Below are 17,732 nucleotides of genomic sequence, written 5' to 3'. Positions count from 1 at the left end.
AATGTTAGTACAAGTATAATACAGGATGGCACAATTTATGATTTAGTATTTACATGTGTATTGGGGAATAGGGCGATGGAGGGGCGGTGTATAAACTGAGCAGTATAATATGAGTCTGGTAGCTGCAGTTGTGACGTGTGTGTAGCATGAATGTATATGTGTGTGTGTCTGTGTATGTGTGTCTATGTCTGTGTGTGTGTCTATGTCTGTGTGTGTGTGTGAGCATGAGTGAGTGCATGTACATGTATGCTAAGGTGCGGAGAATAAGAGCAAGTGGTCAGTCCAGTTGGTATCAGACCTCATGCTCTGATACCATCTACCAGACGGTAAGAGTGAGAACAGCTTGTGCTTGGGTGTGTGGGGTCCTTGATGATGATGAAAAAAGTGGAAGAAAGGGGGGAAGGGTGCGTGAGGGAGAAGGGAGAAGTGGTGGAGGAGGTGGAGAGCTCACCTGTGGCTGTGTTGTTTGTGGTGCTCATCACACACGCAGCCTTGCTGTACTGCCCCGTATTGTTGTGCGGCATTGGTATGTACACCTGGACCTGAACGCAGTATCTGGTGTTGGGCTCCAGTGGCTTCAGCCTAACACGTTGCTCAGTCACCATCTCTCTCTCAGACACCTGTGATAACACATGGAGTGAGTGAGTGAGTGAGTGAGTGAGTGAGTGAGTGAGTGATGGGTGAGTTGAGTGAGTGAGGGGGTGGTGTGTGGGTGGGTGAGAGAAATAGTGGGAGTATGTGTGTGTTTGTGTGTGTGTATATACACTCACTGTATAAACATTAGGAATACCTGCTGTTTCCATGACATAGACTGAAAAGGTGAATTTAGGTGAAAGCTATTTTGTTGCCATTTTACCACAACTTTGGAAGTATGCTTGGAGTCATTGTCCATTTGGAAGACCCATTTGCAGTTTTAACTGATGTCTTGAGATGTTGCTTCAATATATCCACATAATTTTGCTGCCTCACGATGCCATTAGTTTTGTGAAGTGCACCGGTATCCTCCTGCAGCAAAGCACCCCCACAACATGATGCTGCCACCCCTGTGCTTCACCGTTGGGATGGTGTTCTTCGGCTTGCAAGCCTCCCCCTTTTTCCTCCAAACATAACGATGGTCATTATGGTCAAACAGTTCTGTTTTTGTTTCATCAGAGGACATTTCTCCAAAAAGTATGATCTTTGTCCCCATGTGCAGTTGCAAGCCGTAGTTTGGCTTTTTTATGGTGGTTTTGGAGCAGTTGCTTCTTCCTCGCTGAGTGGCCTTTCAGGTTCTGTCGATATAGGACTCGTTTGACACTGGATACAAATACTTTTGTACCTTTCCTCCATCATCTTCACAAGGTCCTTTAATGTTGTTCTGGGATTGATTTGCGCTTTTTGCCTCAAAGTACGTTAATCTCTAGGAGACAGACCTTGTTTCCTGAGCGGTATGACGGCTGCATGGTCGCATGGTGTTTAAACTTGCGTACTATTGTTTGTACAGATGAACGTGGTACCTTCAGGCATTTGGAAATTGCTCCCAAGGATGAAGGTGATTATTTTGATTTTCCCATGATGTTCAGAAAAGAGGCACTGAGTTTGAAGGGAAGCCTTGAAATACATCCACAGGTACACCTCCAGTGGACTCAAATGATGTCAATTAGCCTATCAGAAGCCTCTAAAGCCATTACATAATTTTGGGGAATTTTCCAAGCTGTTTAAAGGCACTTTCAACTTAGTCTATGTAAACTTCTGACCCAATGGAATTGAGATACAGTAAATTATAAGTGAAATAATCTGTCTGTAAACAACAATTGTTGGAAAAAAAATACTTGTGTCATGCACAAAGTAGATGTCCTAACTGACTTGGCAAAACTATAGTTTGTTAACAAGAGATTTGTGTAGTGGTTGAAACAAGTGTATGTAAACTTTCGACTTCACTGTACATCCTCATCAATCTTCACACAATACCCCATAATGACAAAGCAAAAACACGTTTTTAGAAATGTTTGCAAATGTATACATTTAAAAAAAACAGAAATAACCTCTTTACTTAAGTATTCAGACCCTTTGCTATGAGACTCGAAATTGATCATCATGATTCCATTGGTCATCCTTCAGATGTTTCTACAACTTCATTGGAGTCCACCCGTGGTAAATTCAATTGATTGGACATGATTTGGAAACCTGTCTATGTAAGGTCCCACTGTTGACAGTGCATGTCAGAGTAAAAAGCAAGCCATGAGGTTGAAGGAATTGGTCTGCAAAGCTCCGAGACAGGATTGTGTCAAGGAAAAGATCTGGGGAACATTATCAAAACATTTCTGCAGCATTGAAGGTCCCGAAGAACAGTGGCCTCCATCATTCTTAAATAGAAGAAGTTTGAAATCACCAAGACTCTTTCTAGAACTGGCCACCTAGCCAAACTGAGCAATCGGGGGAGAAGGGCCATAGTCAGGGAGATGGACAATAACCTTATGGTCACTCTGACAAAGCTCCAGAGTTCCTCTGTGGAGATGGGAGAACATTCCAGAAAGACAACCTTCTTTGTCAGCACCCTACCAAACAGGTCTTTATGGTAGAGTGACCAGACGGAAGCCACCTCCTCAGTAAAAGGCACATGAAAGCCCATTTGGAATTTGCCAAAAGATACCTAAAGGACTCTCAGACCATAAGAAACAAAATTCTCTGGACTGGTGAAACCAAGATTAAACTCTTTGGCCTGAATGCCAAACGTCACGTCTGGAAGAAACCTGGCACCATCCCTACAGTGAAGCATGGTGGTGGCAGCATCATGTTTTTCAGTGGCAGGGACTTGGAGACTAGTCAGGATCGAAGGAAAGATGAACAGAACAAAGAACAGAGAGATCCTTGATGAAAACCGTCTCCAGTGCACTCAGGACCTCAGACTGGGGTGATGGTTCACCTTCCAACAGGACAATGGCACTAAGCACACTGCCAAAACAACGCAGAAGTGGCTTTTGGACAAGTCTCTGAATGTCTTTGAGTGGCCCAGCCATAGCCTGGACTTGAACCCGATCAAACATATCTGGAGAGACTTGAAAATATCTGTGCAGCGACGCTCCCCATCCAACCTGACAGAGCTTGAGTGGATCTGTAGAGAAGAATGGGAGAAACTCCCCAAATACAAGTGTGCCAAGCTTGTAGCGTCATACCCAAGAAGACTCAAGGCAGTAATTTCTGCCAAAGGTGCATCAACAAAGTACTGAGAAAAGGGTCAAAATACTTATGTAAATGCAATATTTGCATTTTTCATTCCTAAAAACCTGTTTTTGCGTTGTCTTTATGGGGTTGTGTGTGTAGATTAACAATAAACGTTTTAATCAATTTTAGAATACGTCTGTAACGTAACAAAATTTGGAAAAAGTCAAGGTGTCTGAATACTTTCCGAATGCACTGTAGCTTCTGAATGAAAGGTGAAAAGGTAGTTTTAAACATTGAGACAATTAAGACATGGATTGTGTATGTGTGCGTTCAGAGCTTGAATAGGCAAGACATCAGATTTAAGTGCCTTTGGATGGGGTATGGTTCTAGGTGCCAGGCACACCGGTTTGAGTGTCAAGAACTGCAACGCTAATGGGTTTTTCATGCTCAACAGTTTCCTGTGTGAATCAAGAATGTTCCACCGCCCAAAGGACATCCAACCAACTTGACACAACTGTGGGAAGCATTGGAGTCAACATGAGCCAGCATCCCTGTGGAACACTTTCGACACCTTGTAGAGTCTATGTCCCGACGAATGCAGGCTGTTCTGAGGGCAAAAGGGGGTGCGATAGTAGGAAGGTATTTTGTACACTCAATGTAAATAGTTTGTGTGTGTGTATGTGTGTGTGTGTTTGTGTGTGTGTTTGACTGTCATATGTTTCTCTTACATCCTTCTTGTCAGTCTTCTTCCAGTATCTGATATTGTATTCCACTTTGCTGTAGGCTTCTTTCAGTGATGAGATCTTTAGCACCGGATTCTGAATGTTCACCTCCACAGCTCCTAAAGCTACTCCCTTGGTGACCAAGGTTACGTTTGGAGGACCAATTACGGCTGAGGAGACACAATACAGGAAGTCAAAGATAGGATGTCAAGAATGAGAGAGCTACAATGAACAATGTCACCAAAGTGCATGTTGGTACTCACTTCCTTTCTTAAGAGAGAAGTTTGGGGTTTCCGCCCAACTGGAGTTATTTCCCTCTAACTCTATCCTCACTCTGAATTGATAATTTCCATGGCAACTGGGAAGTTTACCGAAGTCACACCTGTGCTCTTTGGTGGCTTTACATACGGTGTAGAAGGAGGCAGTTGAAGGCATTCTGAGTATCAGACAATAACAAGAGGTTAACATTTTAATTGCATTTTTTGTGGCATCGATGTGTAATAACAGTGCCTTTATGTTGCTTTACTATTAAGTAGAGAGGAGAAAACACACAGCTGATTTGGCAAGGTATTCCAAAATAACATAACACTTGTTAATGAATGTCAAAAAAAGTAGCTACAAACTCAATAGCTCTGATGCAATTGATTCATTCGACAGGAAATCCTCTTCATTCTCTTAATTTCTCAGTGTTATGTTACTACCTGTTTTATAAAAATCAAAAAAGTGCTGTTTTTTTTTGCAGGTGTGTGCGTCTTGTTCTCTTCCAGAAAAGACGGGACGTTTTTAGTTCCTATACTGTATGTATGGTCATATCAATGCCCTATCATTGTTCACAACTTCCCCTCTCAGTGAAGTTCCTCATGCAGATTTAGAATCTTAATTTGAGCCAGTTTGCTAAAGCAGGAAAATAATCCTGCAGCATCAGGACATTTGAATTATTAAGTGGATGTATAATTATTATTATTTTCTTGTAGGGGCTGTTAGGGCAATCAAGTCTGACATTTTAAACCTTGAATACACTGAGAAAATTCTCAGGCACAAAAGAGTGATCAAATTAAGATCCTACATCTGTATAACCACAGACATAATGGTACTGATACTCTCACACTATGGCAAAATTTCAACATGTCAATGAAGTGCATGGCCTTATTCCCTGTACAATAGATATGGCGAAAGAGATTTCTCCTTATCAATTCTTTGTCCACAGCTCAAATTGACCATAAATATCACAGTAGCCACTAGCCAGGGAGCACAAACTATTTAACAATATTGAATAATTCAACCACGCCATATTACACTCTTAAATAATGCAACAATCCACAAGCATGTGGAGACAATGGAAGTTAGCAGCTTACTCCTGCTAACTAACAACATGATTCATGATCAAGTAACGTTGACGTATTGTTAATAAACATATTCATATAAATGTACAGTGAAGTATTATAACTTTGTTATTCACAGTTGAAGTCGTAAGATTACATACACTTAGGTTGGAGTCATTAAAACTCGTTTTTCAACCACTCCACAAATTTCCTGTTAAAATAGGTTGGAGTCATTAAAACTCGTTTTTCAACCACTCCACAAATTTCCTGTTAACAAACTAAAGTTTTGGCAAGTCAGTTAGGATATCTACTTTGTGCGTGACCAGTATTTTTCCAACAATTGTTTACAGACAGATTATATCATCGAATCACAATTCAAGTGAGTCAGAAGTTTTCATACACTAAGTTGACTGTGCCTTTAAACAGCTTGGAACGTTTCATAACATTATGTAATGTCTTTAGAAGCTTCTGATAGGCTAATTGACATCATTTGAGTCAATTGGAGGTGTACCTGTGGATGTATTTCAAGGCCAACCTTCAAACTCAGTGGCTCTTCGCTTGACATCATGGGAAAATCAAAAAAATCAGCCAAGACCTCTGAAAAAAATTATAGACCTCCACAATTCTGGTTCATCCTTGGAAGCAATTTCAAAATGCCTGAAGGTACCACGTTCATCTCTACAAACAATAGTACGCAAGTATAAACACCATGGGACCATGCAGCCGTCATACCGCTCAGTAAGGAGACGGGTTCTGTCTCCTAGAGATGAACGTACTTTGGTGTGAAAAGTGCAAATCTATCACAGAACAACAGGAAAGGACCTTGTGAAGATGCAGGAGGAAACAATTACAAAAGTATCTATATTCACAGTTAAACAGTCCTTTATCGACATAATCTGAAAGGCCGCTCAGCAAGGAAGAAGCCACTGCTCCAAAACCGCAATAAAAAAGGCAGACTACGGTTTGCAACTGCACATGGGAACAAAGATCTTACTTTTTGGAGAATTGTCTTCTGGTCAGATGAAAGAAAAATAGAACTGTTTGGCCATAATGACCATTGTTATGTTTGGAGGTAAAAGGGGGAGGCTTGCAAGCCGAAGAACACCATCCCAACCATGAAGCATGAGGATACCAGCATCATGTTGTGGGGGTGCTTTGCTGCAGGAGGGACTGGTGCACTTCACAAAATAGATGGCATCATGAGGTAGGAAAATTATGTGGATATATTGAAGCAACAGCTCAAGACATCAGTCAGGAAGTTAAAGCTTGGTTGCAAATGGGTTTTCAAAATGGACAATGACCCCAAGCATACTTCCAAAGTTGTGGCAAAATGGCTTAAGGACAACAAAGTCAAGGCATTGGAGTGGCCATCACAAGCCCTGTCTTCAAGCTGTCAGTAAATGTGTGGTCAGACCTGAAAAAGCGTGTGTGAGCAAGGAGTCCTACAAACCTGACTCAGTTACACCAGCACTGTCAGGAGGAATGGGACAAAATTCACCCAACTTATTGTGGGAAGCTTGTTAAACAATTTAAAGGCAATGCTACCAAATACTAATTGAGTGTTTGTAAACTTCTGACCCACTGGGAATGTGTTGAAATAAATAAAAGCTGAAATAAATCATTCTCTCTACTATTATTCTGACATGTCACATTCTTATAATAAAGTGGTGATCCTAACTGACCTAAAACAGGGATTTTTTACTAGGATTAAATGTCAGGAATTGTGAAAAACTGAGTATAAATGTATTTGGCTAAGGTGTATGTAAACTTCCGACTTCTACTGTATATAGGCTACACAGCTAGGTAATGTTATCTACCTAGCTTAACAAAGTCATTTCTGTATCCTCACGTAAACGTGCTGGCTGTAGCTGAATGCTGAGGTTTCGGTGAACCAAAGCTAGATAGGAGCTCTGAGGCTTACACTATCTACCATATTAAAGTTACACTAGAACAAAACAGGCTTCATTTTATAAATATCATGGAAATCAAAAGCATATTGCAATTGAAAACATTGATGAATCCCTCAGAGTTGCTTCTTGCCTGGATCTCAGGGGAAGGGTGCAATTGCATCCAGCAATTCTTGACGTTCCTGAATGTAGTCATTCCTGCATCTGCAGGAACCCCTCTTTATACTTACATTGGGACATTTTTAATTTAGGACAGGTAGGAGGCAGGGGCGGTCCAGTACAGTAGGTGGCATTAATGCACAATAACGTTGAATGCCAGACGCCGACAAACCCCACAGAACTGCTAAACATTGCTATGCTATTACAATTTTTACTGTAATAGTGTTGGCTCGACAAGACATTTCTGTTTACGTTGCCTTGCATACAGGGGAGCAACTATCGTGAGTGTCATGCCCTACCTCCAGACGTAATAGTCGAGACAAGTTCGCAAGTATACATTGCAGTATATTGTCATGGAAATTCTAATCAAATTATGAGGAGAGACAAGATCAATCACCAATCAGGATATTACTTTATTCGAAATGTATTAATAACTTTCATGAATTATTGCAATAATGAAGCTTGTCAATGACCCAACCGTAGGTGATTCGTTGAGAGCCCAACGAGCGAATTTGAGCAACATCCTTTTATAGCAAAGTACATCCTCTTGAATGTTCATGACAAACAACAGATGTATGGAATGGGTCACAAGGTTAGTATTCGTATGAAAGATACTAATAATTCACAACAGACAGTATCTGTTGAAAAGACTGTTCTCATTATGTAGAATTCAGGGTCTGGAAAATAATCCCGCAGCAAAATAAAACGTGAATTATTATGTCCATTAAAATTAATGGAATTTTTGAGCAGTTGATCATTTTTTTTGTAAGGGAAAATCAAATTAAGATCCTACATCTGTATACGTGTGTATTTGGTTCTTCGGTTTGGTCTGGTAAAAAGATCTCGTCCAGTATAGTCCAGGAATGGATGTACCAGTCTAAATGCCTCTGAGACACTGCGGGAGGAAAACTGCATCCAGAATGAGCAATACTTTTTATTGTGTGTGTGTGTGTGTGTGTGTGTGTGTGTGTGTCTCACCTGTATTCAGCTGTGTAGGTAAGGTTTTTCAGTGAAGTAAGGGGAGCTTCCCACTTAACTATGGCATCCATGTTGTAAGAGACCACCTCAACATTTTGTGGTTGAGGCAGAAGTGACTCCGCTATAGAATGAAAGAAACCAACACTCAGTTGATTACCAGAATTAGACTGAGACAGAAAGACACTCTTCAGATACAAGAGTCCAGTGAGACGAAATAACACTCAAATACTAGAGTCAGACCTGGGTCAAATACTGTCAAGTACTTTGTCTGATTGATTTAGCTTGCCACAAAGGAATCAAAAGTTAGAAAGGAATCAAAAAGGAATCAAAAGTTAAACAGTGACACTGCAACAATGATATTACTGTATCTAGGCTACAGTAAGTTAAGGCCTGAAAACACAAACCTGAAATGAATCGAAATCCCAGAGTGATAAGAAGATAAAATGCCATCACATTGTTCTATGGTGTGTTCCAATTGTAACAACAGCTTTAAGTAACACTGGATAAGAGGGCCTGCTAAATGTGCAAAATGTCAAAATGTAAGGGGAAGAAACTGATAACTGCTCTTTTTATGGGCGGGCATAGGGAAGAAAGAAGAACCATCTTATTTCCTCATTGGCACTGAGACAGTTGCCCTAGCCCAAATGATGTATTACCATTGTGGAGGCCACTGATTTTGACATATCAATTATTATATCAGGTATCAGTGGGCTTCCAAACAATTAATTATCATCTGGAAGTACATACGTTTTTCACATGCTCCACCGCAAACTGTCATAAACAAATCTCACAAAAATCAGACACTGCAAAATCCTGGTTACTATCCAATCAAAGCCACGATGACACTACTACCAACGGTTCGCCACATTTGGCTTAAAAGGCCAAACGTAACATAATATCTACCAATTCATTTCCAGCAATATTGCACCTGCCTGCGTGTTGCGCACGTCTGTCTATCATGATGTGTAACCAGTTAGCGATGCTCATGATTACCATCTTGTGGGTAGACAGAAAGGTTTTCCTCGAAACCTTCTCAAATAAATGTTCACTTCAAAGTAGGCCTATCTGGCTATAATGATATAAATATTATTTGTATCAATTTGTTGCCATCACATATGCAGTTGCAGTAGCAGCACAGAAACACTGCTAGTCAAACACATTCCTCTCTCGCTAGGTGTGCCCTTGAAATATTTATTTGTATTTTTTAATTCTCGCTTTTTCCAGTCTTCGGAGTTATTATTCACCCTTATTTGACCAGGTATCTTGACAGAAAACACATCTCTTGTACAGTAAGGATCCGGGAAAGAGAAGAGAAGAATGTGTATATTTGAAAGCTAGATTGGTAGAAAAGGTTGGAGACCCCTGTTCTAGTTGGTCTAGATCTATAGGGGGTAGGTGCTAAGGAGTAAGGGGTCGTTTCTAGTTGTATTAGTCGTATGTACAGGATACGCATGGTATACTGTACATCGTCCAAGGTTTCTTCTTGACAATGCAACAACAATAAAAAAATATTAAAGATAAGTATATGAACATAAAGTAAATGGCTCATCAAAATAAAATACAAATGTTAGTACAAGTATAATACAGGATGGCACAATTTATGATTTAGTATTTACATGTGTATTGGGGAATAGGGCGATGGAGGGGCGGTGTATAAACTGAGCAGTATAATATGAGTCTGGTAGCTGCAGTTGTGACGTGTGTGTAGCATGAATGTATATGTGTGTGTGTCTGTGTATGTGTGTCTATGTCTGTGTGTGTGTCTATGTCTGTGTGTGTGTGTGAGCATGAGTGAGTGCATGTACATGTATGCTAAGGTGCGGAGAATAAGAGCAAGTGGTCAGTCCAGTTGGTATCAGACCTCATGCTCTGATACCATCTACCAGACGGTAAGAGTGAGAACAGCTTGTGCTTGGGTGTGTGGGGTCCTTGATGATGATGAAAAAAGTGGAAGAAAGGGGGGAAGGGTGCGTGAGGGAGAAGGGAGAAGTGGTGGAGGAGGTGGAGAGCTCACCTGTGGCTGTGTTGTTTGTGGTGCTCATCACACACGCAGCCTTGCTGTACTGCCCCGTATTGTTGTGCGGCATTGGTATGTACACCTGGACCTGAACGCAGTATCTGGTGTTGGGCTCCAGTGGCTTCAGCCTAACACGTTGCTCAGTCACCATCTCTCTCTCAGACACCTGTGATAACACATGGAGTGAGTGAGTGAGTGAGTGAGTGAGTGAGTGAGTGAGTGAGTGATGGGTGAGTTGAGTGAGTGAGGGGGTGGTGTGTGGGTGGGTGAGAGAAATAGTGGGAGTATGTGTGTGTTTGTGTGTGTGTATATACACTCACTGTATAAACATTAGGAATACCTGCTGTTTCCATGACATAGACTGAAAAGGTGAATTTAGGTGAAAGCTATTTTGTTGCCATTTTACCACAACTTTGGAAGTATGCTTGGAGTCATTGTCCATTTGGAAGACCCATTTGCAGTTTTAACTGATGTCTTGAGATGTTGCTTCAATATATCCACATAATTTTGCTGCCTCACGATGCCATTAGTTTTGTGAAGTGCACCGGTCCCTCCTGCAGCAAAGCACCCCCACAACATGATGCTGCCACCCCTGTGCTTCACCGTTGGGATGGTGTTCTTCGGCTTGCAAGCCTCCCCCTTTTTCCTCCAAACATAACGATGGTCATTATGGTCAAACAGTTCTGTTTTTGTTTCATCAGAGGACATTTCTCCAAAAAGTATGATCTTTGTCCCCATGTGCAGTTGCAAGCCGTAGTTTGGCTTTTTTATGGTGGTTTTGGAGCAGTTGCTTCTTCCTCGCTGAGTGGCCTTTCAGGTTCTGTCGATATAGGACTCGTTTGACACTGGATACAAATACTTTTGTACCTTTCCTCCATCATCTTCACAAGGTCCTTTAATGTTGTTCTGGGATTGATTTGCGCTTTTTGCCTCAAAGTACGTTAATCTCTAGGAGACAGACCGTGTTTCCTGAGCGGTATGACGGCTGCATGGTCGCATGGTGTTTAAACTTGCGTACTATTGTTTGTACAGATGAACGTGGTACCTTCAGGCATTTGGAAATTGCTCCCAAGGATGAAGGTGATTATTTTGATTTTCCCATGATGTTCAGAAAAGAGGCACTGAGTTTGAAGGGAAGCCTTGAAATACATCCACAGGTACACCTCCAGTGGACTCAAATGATGTCAATTAGCCTATCAGAAGCCTCTAAAGCCATTACATAATTTTGGGGAATTTTCCAAGCTGTTTAAAGGCACTTTCAACTTAGTCTATGTAAACTTCTGACCCAATGGAATTGAGATACAGTAAATTATAAGTGAAATAATCTGTCTGTAAACAACAATTGTTGGAAAAAAAATACTTGTGTCATGCACAAAGTAGATGTCCTAACTGACTTGGCAAAACTATAGTTTGTTAACAAGAGATTTGTGTAGTGGTTGAAACAAGTGTATGTAAACTTTCGACTTCACTGTACATCCTCATCAATCTTCACACAATACCCCATAATGACAAAGCAAAAACACGTTTTTAGAAATGTTTGCAAATGTATACATTTTAAAAAAACAGAAATAACCTCTTTACTTAAGTATTCAGACCCTTTGCTATGAGACTAAAAATGTATCATCATGATTCCATTGGTCATCCTTCAGATGTTTCTACAACTTGATTGGAGTCCACCCGTGGTAAATTCAATTGATTGGACATGATTTGGAAACCTGTCTATGTAAGGTCCCACTGTTGACAGTGCATGTTAGAGTAAAAAGCAAGCCATGAGGTTGAAGGAATTGGTCTGCAAAGCTCTGAGACAGGATTGTGTCAAGGAAAAGATCTGGGGAACATTATCAAAACATTTCTGCAGCATTGAAGGTCCCGAAGAACAGTGGCCTCCATCATTCTTAAATAGAAGAAGTTTGAAATCACCAAGACTCTTTCTAGAACTGGCCACCTAGCCAAACTGAGCAATCGGGGGAGAAGGGCCATAGTCAGGGAGATGACCAATAACCTTATGGTCACTCTGACAAAGCTCCAGAGTTCCTCTGTGGAGATGGGAGAACATTCCAGAAAGACAACCTTCTTTGTCAGCACCCTACCAAACAGGTCTTTATGGTAGAGTGACCAGACGGAAGCCACCTCCTCAGTAAAAGGCACATGAAAGCCCATTTGGAATTTGCCAACAGATACCTAAAGGACTCTCAGACCATAAGAAACAAAATTCTCTGGACTGGTGAAACCAAGATTAAACTCTTTGGCCTGAATGCCAAACGTCACGTCTGGAAGAAACCTGGCACCATCCCTACAGTGAAGCATGGTGGTGGCAGCATCATGTTTTTCAGTGGCAGGGACTTGGAGACTAGTCAGGATCGAAGGAAAGATGAACAGAGCAAAGAACAGAGAGATCCTTGATGAAAACCTTCTCCAGTGCACTCAGGACCTCAGACTGGGGTGATGGTTCACCTTCCAACAGGACAATGACACTAAGCACACTGCCAAAACAACGCAGAAGTGGCTTTTGGACAAGTCTCTGAATGTCTTTGAGTGGCCCAGCCAGAGCCTGGACTTGAACCCGATCAAACATATCTGGAGAGACTTGAAAATATCTGTGCAGCGACGCTCCCCATCCAACCTGACAGAGCTTGAGTGGATCTGTAGAGAAGAATGGGAGAAACTCCCCAAATACAAGTGTGCCAAGCTTGTAGCGTCATACCCAAGAAGACTCAAGGCAGTAATTTCTGCCAAAGGTGCATCAACAAAGTACTGAGAAAAGGGTCAAAATACTTATGTAAATGCAATATTTGCATTTTTCATTCCTAAAAACCTGTTTTTGCGTTGTCTTTATGGGGTTGTGTGTGTAGATTAACAATAAACGTTTTAATCAATTTTAGAATACGTCTGTAACGTAACAAAATTTGGAAAAAGTCAAGGTGTCTGAATACTTTCCGAATGCACTGTAGCTTCTGAATGAAAGGTGAAAAGGTAGTTTTAAACATTGAGACAATTAAGACATGGATTGTGTATGTGTGCGTTCAGAGCTTGAATAGGCAAGACATCAGATTTAAGTGCCTTTGGATGGGGTATGGTTCTAGGTGCCAGGCACACCGGTTTGAGTGTCAAGAACTGCAACGCTAATGGGTTTTTCATGCTCAACAGTTTCCTGTGTGAATCAAGAATGTTCCACCGCCCAAAGGACATCCAACCAACTTGACACAACTGTGGGAAGCATTGGAGTCAACATGAGCCAGCATCCCTGTGGAACACTTTCGACACCTTGTAGAGTTTATGTCCCGACGAATGCAGGCTGTTCTGAGGGCAAAAGGGGGTGCGATAGTAGGAAGGTATTTTGTACACTCAATGTAAATAGTTTGTGTGTGTGTATGTGTGTGTGTGTGTGTTTGTGTGTGTGTTTGACTGTCATATGTTTCTCTTACATCCTTCTTGTCAGTCTTCTTCCAGTATCTGATATTGTATTCCACTTTGCTGTAGGCTTCTTTCAGTGATGAGATCTTTAGCACCGGATTCTGAATGTTCACCTCCACAGCTCCTAAAGCTCCTCCCTTGGTGACCAAGGTTACGTTTGGAGGACCAATTACGGCTGAGGAGACACAATACAGGAAGTCAAAGATAGGATGTCAAGAATGAGAGAGCTACAATGAACAATGTCACCAAAGTGCATGTTGGTACTCACTTCCTTTCTTAAGAGAGAAGTTTGGGGTTTCCGCCCAACTGGAGGTATTTCCCTCTAACTCTATCCTCACTCTGAATTGATAATTTCCATGGCAACTGGGAAGTTTACCGAAGTCACACCTGTGCTCTTTGGTGGCTTTACATACGGTGTAGAAGGAGGCAGTTGAAGGCATTCTGAGTATCAGACAATAACAAGAGGTTAACATTTTAATTGCATTTTTTTGTGGCATCGATGTGTAATAACAGTGCCTTTATGTTGCTTTACTATTAAGTAGAGAGGAGAAAACACACAGCTGATTTGGCAAGGTATTCCAAAATAACATAACACTTGTTAATGAATGTCAAAAAAAGTAGCTACAAACTCAATAGCTCTGATGCAATTGATTCATTCGACAGGAAATCCTCTTCATTCTCTTAATTTCTCAGTGTTATGTTACTACCTGTTTTATAAAAATCAAAAAAGTGCTGTTTTTTTTTGCGTTTTGTGTGCGTCTTGTTCTCTTCCAGAAAAGACGGGACGTTTTTAGTTCCTATACTGTATGTATGGTCATATCAATGCCCTATCATTGTTCACAACTTCCCCTCTCAGTGAAGTTCCTCATGCAGATTTAGAATCTTAATTTGAGCCAGTTTGCTAAAGCAGGAAAATAATCCTGCAGCATCAGGACATTTGAATTATTAAGTGGATGTATAATTATTATTATTTTCTTGTAGGGGCTGTTAGGGCAATCAAGTCTGACATTTTAAACCTTGAATACACTGAGAAAATTCTCAGGCACAAAAGAGTGATCAAATTAAGATCCTACATCTGTATAACCACAGACATAATGGTACTGATACTCTCACACTATGGCAAAATTTCAACATGTCAATGAAGTGCATGGCCCTATTCCCTGTACAATAGATATGGCGAAAGAGATTTCTCCTTATCAATTCTTTGTCCACAGCTCAAATTGACCATAAATATCACAGTAGCCACTAGCCAGGGAGCACAAACTATTTAACAATATTGAATAATTCAACCACGCCATATTACACTCTTAAATAATGCAACAATCCACAAGCATGTGGAGACAATGGAAGTTAGCAGCTTACTCCTGCTAACTAACAACATGATTCATGATCAAGTAACGTTGACGTATTGTTAATAAACATATTCATATAAATGTACAGTGAAGTATTATAACTTTGTTATTCACAGTTGAAGTCGTAAGATTACATACACTTAGGTTGGAGTCATTAAAACTCGTTTTTCAACCACTCCACAAATTTCCTGTTAACATAGGTTGGAGTCATTAAAACTCGTTTTTCAACCACTCCACAAATTTCCTGTTAACAAACTAAAGTTTTGGCAAGTCAGTTAGGATATCTACTTTGTGCGTGACCAGTATTTTTCCAACAATTGTTTACAGACAGATTATATCATCGAATCACAATTCAAGTGAGTCAGAAGTTTTCATACACTAAGTTGACTGTGCCTTTAAACAGCTTGGAACGTTTCATAACATTATGTAATGTCTTTAGAAGCTTCTGATAGGCTAATTGACATCATTTGAGTCAATTGGAGGTGTACCTGTGGATGTATTTCAAGGCCAACCTTCAAACTCAGTGGCTCTTCGCTTGACATCATGGAAAAATCAAAAAAATCAGCCAAGACCTCTGAAAAAAATTATAGACCTCCACAATTCTGGTCCATCCTTGGAAGCAATTTCAAAATGCCTGAAGGTACCACGTTCATCTCTACAAACAATAGTACGCAAGTATAAACACCATGGTACCATGCAGCCGTCATACCGCTCTGTAAGGAGACGGGTTCTGTCTCCTAGAGATGAACGTACTTTGGTGTGAAAAGTGCAAATCTATCACAGAACAACAGGAAAGGACCTTGTGAAGATGCAGGAGGAAACAATTACAAAAGTATCTATATTCACAGTAAAACAGTCCTTTATCGACATAATCTGAAAGGCCGCTCAGCAAGGAAGAAGCCACTGCTCCAAAACCGCAATAAAAAAGCCAGACTACGGTTTGCAACTGCACATGGGAACAAAGATCTTACTTTTTGGAGAATTGTCTTCTGGTCAGATGAAAGAAAAATAGAACTGTTTGGCCATAATGACCATTGTTATGTTTGGAGGTAAAAGGGGGAGGCTTGCAAGCCGAAGAACACCATCCCAACCATGAAGCATGAGGATACCAGCATCATGTTGTGGGAGTGCTTTGCTGCAGGAGGGACTGGTGCACTTCACAAAATAGATGGCTTCATGAGGTAGGAAAATTATGTGGATATATTGAAGCAACAGCTCAAGACATCAGTCAGGAAGTTAAAGCTTGGTTGCAAATGGGTTTTCAAAATGGACAATGACCCCAAGCGTACTTCCAAAGTTGTGGCAAAATGGCTTAAGGACAACAAAGTCAAGGCATTGGAGTGGCCATCACAAGCCCTGTCTTCAAGCTGTCAGTAAATGTGTGGTCAGACCTGAAAAAGCGTGTGTGAGCAAGGAGTCCTACAAACCTGACTCAGTTACACAAGCTCTGTCAGGAGGAATGGGACAAAATTCACCCAACTTATTGTGGGAAGCTTGTTAAACAATTTAAAGGCAATGCTACCAACTACTAATTGAGTGTTTGTAAACTTCTGACCCACTGGGAATGTGTTGAAATAAATAAAAGCTGAAATAAATCATTCTCTCAACTATTATTCTGACATTTCACATTCTTATAATAAAGTGGTGATCCTAACTGACCTAAAACAGGGATTTTTTACTAGGATTAAATGTCAGGAATTGTGAAAAACTGAGTATAAATGTATTTGGCTAAGGTGTATGTAAACTTCCGACTTCTACTGTATATAGGCTACACAGCTAGGTAATGTTATCTACCTAGCTTAACAAAGTCATTTCTGTATCCTCACGTAAACGTGCTGGCTGTAGCTGAATGCTGAGGTTTCGGTGAACCAAAGCTAGATAGGAGCTCTGAGGCTTACACTATCTACCATATTAAAGTTACACTAGAACAAAACAGGCTTCATTTTATAAATATCATGGAAATCAAAAGCATATTGCAATTGAAAACATTGATGAATCCCTCAGAGTTGCTTCTTGCCTGGATCTCAGGGGAAGGGTGCAATTGCATCCAGCAATTCTTGACGTTCCTGAATGTAGTCATTCCTGCATCTGCAGGAACCCCTCTTTATACTTACATTGGGACATTTTTAATTTAGGACAGGTAGGAGGCAGGGGCGGTCCAGTACAGTAGGTGGCATTAATGCACAATAACGTTGAATGCCAGACGCCGACAAACCCCACAGAACTGCTAAACATTGCTATGCTATTACAATTTTTACTGTAATAGTGTTGGCTCGACAAGACATTTCTGTTTACGTTGCCTTGCATACAGGGGAGCAACTATCGTGAGTGTCATGCCCTACCTCCAGACGTAATAGTCGAGACAAGTTCGCAAGTATACATTGCAGTATATTGTCATGGAAATTCTAATCAAATAATGAGGAGAGACAAGATCAATCACCAATCAGGATATTACTTTATTCGAAATGTATTAATAACTTTCATGAATTATTGCAATAATGAAGCTTGTCAATGACCCAACCGTAGGTGATTCGTTGAGAGCCCAACGAGCGAATTTGAGCAACATCCTTTTATAGCAAAGTACATCCTCTTGAATGTTCATGACAAACAACAGATGTATGGAATGGGTCACAAGGTTAGTATTCGTATGAAAGATACTAATAATTCACAACAGACAGTATCTGTTGAAAAGACTGTTCTCATTATGTAGAATTCAG

General features: G+C 40.7%; 1 protein-coding gene across 1 annotated transcript in view; it reads right to left on the bottom strand.

Moving 5' to 3' along the window:
• Positions 1-299: 299 nt before the first annotated feature.
• Positions 300-17,732, bottom strand: part of LOC139412572 (interferon alpha/beta receptor 1-like) — a 20,441-nt gene continuing 3,008 nt past the window's right edge. The window contains exons 3-11 of the mRNA XM_071159287.1: positions 13,932-14,104; positions 13,675-13,838; positions 10,247-10,415; positions 8,889-8,902; positions 8,637-8,691; positions 8,233-8,353; positions 4,130-4,302; positions 3,873-4,036; positions 300-620 (exon numbers count right to left, since the gene is read on the bottom strand). Of these exons, the coding sequence (XP_071015388.1) occupies positions 300-620; positions 3,873-4,036; positions 4,130-4,302; positions 8,233-8,353; positions 8,637-8,691; positions 8,889-8,902; positions 10,247-10,415; positions 13,675-13,838; positions 13,932-14,104 (1,354 nt within the window). The remainder of the gene's footprint in view (positions 621-3,872; positions 4,037-4,129; positions 4,303-8,232; positions 8,354-8,636; positions 8,692-8,888; positions 8,903-10,246; positions 10,416-13,674; positions 13,839-13,931; positions 14,105-17,732) is intronic.

This window comes from Oncorhynchus clarkii, chromosome 7, assembly GCF_045791955.1.
Source record: "Oncorhynchus clarkii lewisi isolate Uvic-CL-2024 chromosome 7, UVic_Ocla_1.0, whole genome shotgun sequence".
Classification (NCBI taxonomy): domain Eukaryota; kingdom Metazoa; phylum Chordata; class Actinopteri; order Salmoniformes; family Salmonidae; genus Oncorhynchus; species Oncorhynchus clarkii.
This window is presented reverse-complemented; position numbering and strand designations above follow the sequence as displayed.